This window comes from Thamnophis elegans, chromosome 9 (genome assembly GCF_009769535.1).
Source record: "Thamnophis elegans isolate rThaEle1 chromosome 9, rThaEle1.pri, whole genome shotgun sequence".
NCBI classification, from domain to species: Eukaryota; Metazoa; Chordata; class Lepidosauria; order Squamata; family Colubridae; genus Thamnophis; species Thamnophis elegans.
The window spans coordinates 11375970-11387372 of NC_045549.1; the positions used below are offsets into that span (position 1 = coordinate 11375970).

The 11403-nt window shown below is 43.9% G+C and overlaps 1 protein-coding gene across 1 annotated transcript in view; it reads right to left on the reverse strand.

The window, feature by feature from the left end:
• The window catches only part of HPSE (heparanase), a 42670-nt gene extending 36314 nt beyond the window's left edge, over positions 1-6356 (reverse strand). Inside the window, exon 1 of the mRNA XM_032223986.1 lies at positions 6014-6356. Coding sequence (XP_032079877.1) covers positions 6014-6243 — 230 coding nt within the window. The 5' untranslated portion in view covers positions 6244-6356. The remainder of the gene's footprint in view (positions 1-6013) is intronic.
• Between the last annotated feature and the right edge of the window lie 5047 nt (positions 6357-11403).

The following is an 11403-nucleotide window of genomic DNA, read 5'->3' on the forward strand; positions in this document are numbered from 1 at the left end:
TTCCCTAATTCATATATATATATTGCATTCCTGCATCTTCATATATTAGGCAAAGGAGATATAGACAGGTGGAAATCTATTATTTCCTAGGCCAGTGATGGTGAACCTTTTTCGCCTTGGGTACCAAAAGCACATGTGCGCATGCTATCATGCACACCTGCACGCCCACCCCCCTAGTTTAATGCCCACCCACGCCATGCCCCCTGTGCATGTGTGCATGACCCACCCACCCCACTGCCACACACGTGTGCAGCTTGGAGCCTGGGGAGGGCGAAAACGGCCTCCCCCACCCCCTCGGAGGCCCTCTGGAGGCTGGAAAAGGCCCGTTTTCTGACTTCTAGTAGGTCCCATAGGTCTGTTTTTTGCCCTCCCCAGGCTCCAGAGGCTTTCCAGTGATTTGCTTAACAAATGTGGCAAGAAAGCTCATAAAATGAAGCAACACTCACTTAGCAACCGAAATGTTGGGTTCTGTAAAGCCTAGGACTGCCTGTATATCTGAAAGAAATTTCATTGACTTGGTTCAACCTATTGTCCAAATAACAGCTACTGTGATTAATAGGCATGTCAGGCTAAGACCAAAAAGACCAAAGAACAATTGAGTTAGTATTTAGTTCCTTATCTGCTTACTCACAACAGACAGAATCTTGCCAAAGTAAACTTTTAAAGCTCTTAGCCTAACGGATATATCCTGAAAGATTCTAGGGAGTGGCTATCCTAATCCTCTTCTTCTGCCTCTTATCCAACTCCAGGCTTTTGGCTCATCTACTCCTTGGCATGTGCTCCTTCCTTCCTGGGAAACTGCTCCTTCTTTATAGTCCCATCACATGTCCTTCTCTCCATGGCCGTCAACTCTTATGTCGCCTTTCCGTTTGAAAGGCCACCAGAAGATAGGCCTTTATATAGGAAGCTAGTGTTCTGACTTAGGCTTCCCCAGCGGCACGAAGTTGAGTCCTCATCCCGATAAACCCCTCTTATTCAATTTACAGTGAATTCCTCTCCAGCAAAGTCTTTCCTCTCCCACAGTCTTTCAAGATGGTTCACAATTACCGAACCTTGATCAGACTTGGAGAGTGGCTAGGCAGATATCGTTCAGATGCCGCAATACTTGAAAAGAATGCAGGAATGAACTAAGTGTCTCCTGCAAACTCCACTCCCCTTTCGCTCCTCTTTTATTCCCTATGGGAGGGGCCATTCACTGTCCACCTGTGGCCTTACTCCCCAGTCGACCCTAGTTCTTTAGCTGTTCCCTTTGTCTGGCAATTCTGCACATGGAAGCCTCCTGCAGCACCCTACTGGCCAAAATGAGGCATGGGGGGGCATGCGCAGCCCCCCTGAGCCCCGTTTTTGCTAGCAGAAGCATCACGAGTCGGTCCTTTGCTATTTCCAGGGCGGTCCTGCGAGCCAGATCTAAGTACCCTGCGGGCCGGATCAGGCCCATGGGCCTCAAGTTTGACACCCCTGGTCCAAGTAAACAAATGAAAGAAGTATCCTTTTCCTCCCTATTATGTGTAGGAGAACAATTGGGTAACTTTATCACCTAAACCAGATCAAGTTCTGCATTCAGATTCTAATGGGCTTGACCACTTCAGATGCCAATAGAGATAAGTAAATAAACAGAATGCTCCAGTCCAGAGAAGCTTTTCTTACAGTAATTGCAGATGTTAGTGTAACTCTGAGGCTTTGGCCTAATGATACCTTATATTCTTAACTCAATTTTTTTTTAATGTTGCAGGTTGTTTTGAAGAATAGAAACCACAGGATAGATTTGCACAGAGCATTGCTCGAGAACAAAGACGAGGCTAGCCCTGGGACGTCAAGAAATAAAATCAGGGTTATAAGGTGGTTTATTGATTTGATTCCCACCCAGTTTTTTTTTTCCTGTTCTCACAAGGCTTCTGCAAAACCTTAATGGGGACGTTGCAGTTCTCTTGCAAAGGAAAAGCTGAAATGCAATTTAACAAAAATAGATATTCCAGCACTTTTTGTCTGAAATACACTCTTTCTGGTCTGCAAGGATCGCACTGTAGAGCAGGGGTGTCAAACTCGATTTCATTGAGGGCCGCAATGGGGTTGTGTTTGACCTCGGGGGGCCGAGATGGATATGGCCAGCTCAACATCACTGGTGCCTGGGGCGGACTGAGCTCTGCCAGAGAAAACAGGCTCCCGAGCTCTGTTTTCGGCTGGGACAGCCTCCTGCAACCCTCTGCCAGCAAAACAGAGGTCGGGAAGGCCAGGTTTTTGCTGGCAGAGGTACCATGGGCCAGTTCTTTGCCATTTCCAGGGCAACCTTGCTGGCCAGATCTAAGCATCCCGTGGGCCGGATCTGGCTCCCGAGCCTTGAGTTTGACATCCCTGCTGTAGAGGAAAGATAATTGCGCTGAGGTGGCGCAGTGGTTAGAGTGCTGTACTGCTGGCTACTTCTGCTGTCAGCTGCCTGTAATTTGGCGGTTCGACTCTCACCAGGCTCAAGATTGAGTCATCCTTCCATCCTTCCGAGGTGGGTAAAATGAGGACCCAGATTGTTGGGAGCAAGAGGCTGACTCTGTCAACCGCTTAGAGAGGGCTGTAAAAGCACTCTGAAGCGGTATATACGTCTAAGTGCTAGTGCTGTAACGGCGAACCTATGGCACGCATGCCAGATGTGGCACGCAGAGCCTTCTCTGTGGGCACATGCACCATTTCCCACTGCTTTTCTGGTTTCTGTTGCACTGGCCAGCTGGTCTTCGCGGGTGCCAGAGCATTGGAAAACATCCTGAAAACGGCCAAAAACAGCCAAAAAATATTCCGAAAACAGCCTGAAAAAATGGCAAAAAAACCAGGCTATTTTCCGGGCTGTTTTTCAGGCTGTATTTTGGGCAGAAATGGCTGGGAAAACTGCCTGAAAATGCCCCCCAAATGGTCGAGAAAGTGGCAAAAATGGCCAAAAAAAGGCATGGGCGTGTTTTCAGGTTTCCAGCGCTCTGGCGCGCACACAAGTGCACATGCACAGTTTGGGCACTCAATGCTGAAAAGTTTTGCCATCACTGTGCTAGTGGTATAATCAAACCAAAATTGTGCCATGCAACTGTGCCCAGAGAGAAACTGGTCTCAGAATATGCAGGTCTATTGAGAAGAACTGAATGCATTTCTTGCTAGATTCATTTAAAAGTGATGCCAAGGAGTTATGAACCATAGGCAGAATTCGGGACAGCAGGATTCCCCAGCTTCTATCTCATCAGCCAAAACACCAGGAAGGAACTGCAGGAAATGGCAAAGCAAGTTCTTTAGCCAGGCAGATAATTAAGACGCAATTGTTCTAGGGAGATAATTACAAAGGATGTTGTCAACTCATCCCTCCTACGCCAGTGCAGCAAAATTGACACCTGACTAAGGAGCACAGGTTGTCGGTCACTGATAACCATTCATTTAAGGATCATTCAGTTACAATGGCACTGGGAAAAGTGATTCATGACCATTGTTCACACTTATGACCGTCCCCGTGGTCACATCCAGATGCATGGAAAATCGTATTTATGATGAGTGAAGTTTCCCAGGTCATGCGATCCACCTTTTTTTTCCCAATTTTTTTTTATTTTTTATTTTCAAGACAAACATACGAATCCTCCTTCTTTACATACTGTAGAAAGCGTATCAGTTGGTTACAAAAGGCTTTTGTGCATCTCTTCCACCGTCATCAAGTATAATTCATATTAACTCTAGTATCTTAACTCAGATGTTTATACATATTACCATCATCATACCTCCACTTTTATTTGACCATGATTGTTTAAACGTCCTTCATCATAAAATATAGCAAAATTTAATACATAACCACATACTGGCATTTCATTTACTTATTTATAAAATCCTCCATTAACACTTATATCCTTTTATCCTTTTCTAGCTAAACATCCATAATATTTAATAACAAAATTTTCTAATCCTCCTTTCCAAATCCCTGTTTACAATTTACATCGTTTCCTTATATTATATACATACATACATACATACATACATACATACATATTATCATTATCCTTCCTTTATTTGACTATATCCTATATCATAACATTTCCCCCCTAATAATCAAAACTTAACTGTGTCTAATTTAGTTCTTTTTTATTGTTGTTGTTATTGTTGTTGTTGTTGTTATTATTATTATTAACCTTTATATATAATCCAAAAGGATTTCTAGCCTTCCCTTCACGGGCATCATTCAATATTCATATCCAATTATTGCTTATCATAACACTACACATTGTATACATTACTACCATTATCAATTTTTTATTTAACTGTACCTATTGTCACTAATTTTAACTAGGTTTAGCTATTTTTAAATTATACTCTAAATTATGCAATCCACCTTTTGTGGTCTTCGGACAAGCAAAATCAACGGGGGAAGTCAGATTCACTTTACAACTGTTTTATTAACTTAGCAACGGCGATTCACTTAACCACGGTGGCAGGAAAGGTCGTAAAACGAGGCAGAACTCATTTAGCAACCATCTCACTTAGCCGCAGGAATTTTGGGCTCACATTGCAGTCCTAAGTTGAGGGCTACCTGTATTTTACCAGATTTTCAAACAGGAAATGTTTCGGATACGCTCACCTCGACTTATTCATGATTTATGGAATGAGCTCAGTTTCCTGGCTCTGCGCAACACCCAGGAGCTCAGACAATGCTTCCCTCAAGCTACAATGTAACCAGAATGTTTATATAGGACTACGGGCATGGTTTTTTTTTTTTTGAGCCAAAAGGATAAGAAACAATGAAAAGCAAAGGAGACATTAAAGTTTTGGATTTTTCACCTGTCGTTGCTACCCTTTCACCCAAGGGATTTAATATCATCTTATGTTTTACCACACCAGTGGAAGGTAGCTTAGCCTGAGTACAGCTGAAGTAGCCCAGGGAGTGAAAAATATTTAAACAGGCTCTGCTTTACTCTCAATGAGGTTCACCTAAGGTCGCAGAACCAACTCTCTTGCACCCAGCAATACCCTTGTTCATAATTTCCCTTGTCCCCAGTCCGGCTCTCCTATTTAACACAGAACAAAAATGATTAGGGGATTGCAGGCTAAAACATATAAAGGGCAGTTGCTGGAACTGAGTATGTCTAATTTAATGAAAACTAGGGGAGTAGGGGGTGACATGATAGCAGTCTTCCTATATCTAAAGGTAAAGGTTCCCCTTGCACATATGTGCTAGTCGTTCCTGACTCTAGGGGGCGGTGCTCATCTCCGTTTCAAAGCCAAAGAGCCAGCGCTGTCTGAAGACATCTCCGTGGTCATGTGGCCGGCATGACTAAATGCCGAAGGTGCACGGAACGCTGTTACCTTCCCACCCAAGGTGGTTTCTATTTTTCTACCTGCATTTTATGAACTGCTAAGTTGGCAGAAGTTGGGACAAGTAACAAGAGCTTTCTCCGTTACGCAGCGCTACGGATTCGAACCGCCGAACTTTCTGATCAACAAGCTCAGCGTCTTAGCCACTGGGACACTAAGAGGCTGCCACAAAGAAGCGGGGTCAACCTGTTCTCCAAAGCACCTGCGGGCAGGACAAGAAGCAATGGATGGAAACTAATCAAGGAGAGAAGCAACCTAGAACTAAGGAGAAATTTGTTCTAACTGACAGTTAAGACAATTAATCAGTGGGACAACTTGCCTCCAGAAGTTGTGAGTTCTTCAACACTGGAAGTTTTTAAGAAGAGATTGGACAGCCGTTTGCCTGAAATGGTGTAGGGTTTCCCGCCTGAGCAGGGGGTTGGACTAGATGACCTCCAAGGTCCCTTCCAACTCTGTTAATCTGTTATTCGGTTATGTTTTTTTCCCGGCTCCAGTGGTTTAAGCACAAACTCCTTGGGGCTTTTCCCAGCATTCAATTAAAAATAAAAATAAAAAAACCAGGCGCTTAGGGCTCCAACGCCGCAGGGAGCCATGGGTCAGGTGCTGATTTCCCAAGCGCCCGAGGCTGCTGGGTCAGCCGGGAAGAGCTGGCCGCGTGTCGCCCCCCGCGGGCGCCGGTCTTACCTACCCGAGGAAGGTGATGTACTTGGGGTCGGTGATGAGGTTGGAGTCGAGGGTGACGGAGAGGAAAAACGGGCTGACTTGCCGCGCCGGCTGGAGGCTCAGCTGGAAGCTCAGCGCCGCCGCCCCGTCTTCCCGCCGGCCCGGCTCCGTTGCCAACGACCCCGCCGCGTCCCGCACCGGCCAGCCACACAGGTGCAACAGCGGCAGCAACAGCAGCAGCAGCGGCGGCGGCATCTTGGGAGGCGGAGAGAGAGAGAGAAAGCGCTCCGTTTAGTGCCGGCTCGGCTCTTTCTCTCTGCTCGGCCGCCGGAGAAGGGCGAGCGCGCGGTTTCCCCCTCCCAACCCAGCGGCTCGGCCTCCCGCGAGTGAAGGACGCCCGTCGTTCAAGCGCTTGTGGCCGGCTGAGGCGAGGCAGGAGGCGACGCCCGCCCACGCCCAGCTGCGGCTTCCGCGCCCTGCTTGAGGTGTGCTCTCCTCATCCCTCTGCTCGGCTACTAACCCTGGTTAAAACAAGCTACTAACCATGGTGAAAACAAATTGGTAACCCTGATTAAAACAAGACACTAACCATGGTTAAAACAAGACACTAACCATGGTTAAAACAAGCTACCAGCTATGGTTAAAAGGCAACAGTAAAAATATTGGGTTTCTGCCTGGATGGTCTCTTGTGAGGAGCTGAAGGACAGAGAATGGAAGTAATGATCTTCCTCCCATATTTGGGCATACTGGGGGTTGTAAAAAATCTTGTATGTATGTATGTATGTATGTATGTATGTATGTATGTATGTATGTATGTGTCAGGGGTGGGTTTCTCGCCCCGTTCCAACCGGTTCGGTTGGAACGAGGCCGGCGGCGTCCTCGCGCATGCGTGCGGCATCCTCGCGCACGTGTGCGGCGTCCTCGCACATGCGTGCGGCGTCCTCACGCATGCGTGCAGCGCGTGCGTGTACGCACGCGGCACACGCATGCGTACTAGCGTCTGTGCAATGCTCCAGCTGCTCCTGGAGGATCGCGCAGGCGCTGTATGCGTCCTGCGCATGCGTGGAAGCGCAGAATTCATCAAAACCGGGTAAGGAGCGGGCGCGGGCACGGGGGGGGGGGGCTTCGCCGTTCCCGGAAACAAGCTACTAACCCTGGTTAAAACAAGTTGGTAACCCTGGTTAAAACAAACCACCAGCCATGGTTAAAACAAGCCACTAACCACGGTTAAAAGAAGCCACAGTTTTGCCAAAAACTGTCCCTGGAGATGCTTTGAACAACAACAAAAAAGTCTCACTAGAGCAAAATAGCAATAGCAATAGCAGTTAGACTTATATACCGCTTCATAGGGCTTTCAGCCCTCTCTAAGCGGTTTACAGAGTCAGCATATTGCCCCCAACAACCATCCGGGTCCTCATTTCACCCACCTCGGAAGGATGGAAGGCTGAGTCAACCTTGAGCCAGTGAGATTTGAACAGCCGAACTGCTGAACTGCAGTCAGCTGAAGTAGCCTGCAGTGCTGCATTTAACCACTGCGCCACCTCGGCTTCATTCAAAAGTGGCTTCAGGGATGGTTTTCTCATTTAGTGACTGTTCAAAGTTGCAACGGCACTGGAAAAGTGACTTACGACCCTTTTTTGACCCTGAATGACAACTATTCCCCTCTATAAATAAAATCCTGATTTAGCCTTTTGAGATGATCACAGCGGAGACATTTTTGAAGCCCTGGCCTGAATCCAACCCTCCCCAGTCCAGAAAACTTTCATTTAGTGGCACATGGCCATGACCTTAACAAAAAAAAAAGCATATTTCTAATTTTGCGCATTTGGGAAGTAGGAAATTTGCACCCTGTTTTTGAGCATGTTGTAGGGACGTGGTGGCTCAGGGGTTAAGACGCTGAGCTTGTCGATCAGAAAGGTTGGCCGCTCGGCGGTTCGAATCCCTAGCGCCGCGTAACAAGAGTGAGCTCCCGTGACTTGTCACAGCTTCTGCCAACCTAGCAGTTCGAAAGCACATAAAAATGCAAGTAGAAAAATAGGGACCACCTTTGGTGGGAAGGGAACAGCGTTCCGTGTGCCTTCAGTGTTTATTCATGCCGGCCACTTGATCACGGAGACGTCTTCGGACAGCGCTGGCTCTTCGGCTTTGAAACGGAGATGAGCACCGCCCCCTAGAGTTGGGAACAACTAGTACCTATGTACGAGGGGAACCTTTACATTTTACCTTTGAGCACGTGCAAATCACTGCCATTTTGTAGTTACGTACATGACTCTTGGGCATCTGGATATGAGTAAAAGGACCAAGTGATGTCACAACATAATTTGTGCCGGCCCAGTGGGGTAATGAAACCCATGATGTCATCATGGCTTCTCCTTGCCATCTGTGTGAATTCATTGCAATAGCTGTTCTCTTTGGCTATTAACCGAAAGGGGAGTTAGCTAGGAGAAACAATACATTTTGAGAAAGCAGAAAAAAAGGATGTGGAATGCATTAGTGGGTAGGTTTTCAGGTACAGAAAAATTACGTTTTCTAAACATTATGTTTTAACCTGGGAACCTATACAGATAGTCCTTGACTTACAACAGTTCATTTACTGACCTTTCAAAGTTACAACAGCACTGAATGTAGCGACTTATGACTGTGTTTCACAGTTATGACCTTTGCAGCATTGTTGTAAAATCGTATCTGGTCACATGATTTACTACATAAATTCCAGTCCCATGTTTGGTCGTAAATTGGGGACTAATTATACTGCTGTATCCCGAACCTTTAGAAGTTATCTCTAGATTGAGTAACTGCAATATTATGTGCAAAGATTAAAAAATGGCTCATAAGGAAGTTAGTTGAGTAAATCCTATCTAACAGAAGTGCTGCATCCATCTTAGTTTGTAAGAGAGAGTCAAGTTTTCATTCTTCTTATGATTGCTAGTTCTTGCTGAGGCAAGAAAAGTTGTAAAATGGGACAAAATTCCCTTAACAAATGTCTCACCATAAATTTGGGGGGCTCAAGGACTACCACAGTCATGTGGTTTGTTCAACTAACCATGGTTAAAGCAGTTCCTTTCAAGGATAGATGAACCCAGCCATTGTATTGATGCCCAATTTGTGCTACTCAATATCTACAGTTTTTGTATTTTAGGGCAAATGCATACCTGTTTTATTTAAAGACTAGCTGATAACTCGAAGTTGCCTGGATATTTATATATAGGGGGAAAATGTCCAGACCAAACGTAATTTCTAATGTTGGATTTTCCCCCTTACCAGAGCTAGCCCCCTTGTGGAGTACTGTGAATCCATTACCATGACAACTCTACTGCGCTGTACATTAGAAGTCATTTTAAGGCACAACAGGCTGTATCTTAATAGAACACACACTCCGAAGGGTGTTAGGTGTGTGTTACCCCCACAACATTTGTTTCCAGAGTGCAAATCGTCTGTGTACCAAGTTTGGTTGAAATTGCTCGAGGCATTCCAGAGTTATGCTGGAACATAAACACATACACACACAGTCGTGTGCGTGTGTGTGTGTATAAATAATTTGGCTGAACTAAAATGTGGTATGAGGCTGGGTTGTGCCAATGAAGAAAATGGTTTGATAAAGCGATGATGGTTGTGTAAATATTGCTGGAGGAAGTTACTCTGATGATGGTTTTACTCAGTCCTCAGTGTGGGCAGAATTGTGACACCACCTACACTTAGAGAAAAACCCAGTCACAAACTGTACAACAGGTTTTTCAAGTATTGACTAATTGCCGAGGTATAGTCCTAGTGACCACCCAAACACGAACTGAAGTGGCTGTGAAATCTTTTTTTTTTTTAGTTTAATTGTTTTAAACAAAAATACAAAAAAAGAATAATCTTTCCTTACATCTTGTAGAAAGCGTGTCGATTGGTTACAAATACCTTTTGTGTGTTTCTTCCACAATCATTACATATACTTCATTCAAATTGAATTGTACATCTTAAATCAAAAATTTTTAAATGTATTTTACTATCACTGTACCACAATTCTCATTTAATTACAATTATTTAAATGTGCTTTTATCTAAAATCATTTGTATTTAAAGACACAACCACCTACTGGCATTCATTTGCAATTTCAATAAACCTCCAAAAACATTACACCTTTATAACATATTTTGAAACAAAATCAGTTAATAAGATATCTAAGTATCCCCCCCTTCCCCCCAACTCACAATTTAAAGCTTATATCCAATTTGCTTTTACAAGTACAACACACACATATATATTATTACACATTATTCATTAACATTTCCTTGTTATTATTGTAGTTAACTAAAAATTATTTACTATTTATATCACCTCTCCTCTCATCAGGCCCAAAAGAAATCAAACCTTTATAGCAAGCTCTAAACAAAAATTTATTAATAAAATTTATGGGTCTTTTCCCTAAGTCCCAAATTACAATTTATATCCAAGTTATTTTTACTAATTAAGGTTATCATTTCATTATTATTATCGTAGTTAATTATATGTTAACAAAATGAACATTTAATAAGAATCTAAAACAATCTACAAAATGCTAACATTCCTACTTATTAATCACCAAAAACATCCATTAACATTTCCTTGTTATTAAGTGGCTGTGAAATCTTAATGGCCTTTAAATACAACTTTTATTTTTCTCAATGTGAGAATCTCGTGGCTTTTACAATGATCACGAACGGAAATGTCACAGCCACCCAGGCACAGAACTCAAGCACAGGTTTCAGAATTTGCGAGAATATTGACAAATTTCTCAGTCACTCCCATACACACCATACTTGAAATGAACACTACGTTTTCTCTGAAAGTCTTGAGGAAGGATGAAGTTGCAAATAGTGGGAAGTGAGATAGGGGCAGGAAAGTCCATTTTTAGCCACCAGGACTAGTTTAAAACAGATTTACAAAATAGATGCTTCAGGAAAAATAAAGTTTGGGCTGGACTAATAAAAGAACATCGTAGAAGGAGATAGGATTTTCAAAATCTGGCGCTAGGGACAAGTAAGAGGGTATTTGTCCATGTTGTAAGTGCACATAAGTCCATTTTGGATGGCCCAAGCACAGGCAGGATAACAAGAAATAGGCATTACCTGTTAGCATTTGCATCTATGATCATATTGCAAAGCTTATATCCCAGTTGTTTCCTTATTACCTCATATTTTTCTGAGTATAAAACGCACCAAGATTTTTAAGAGGCAAATTAAAAAAAAGTTTTTGCACTCTGCAAACCGTCCCAAAATGGTCCATAATCATGAAAATGAGCCCATTTTTTGTCAAAAAAAAAGAGGTCATGAATAACCTTTAGGAGGCTTATAGAGTGCTCCTGAGGGCTGGGGACAAAATTGAGCAAAAAATGCCCTGTTTTTTGCTCATTTCTGCCCTCCCCAGCCCCCAGAACTCTGAAAGCCTCGT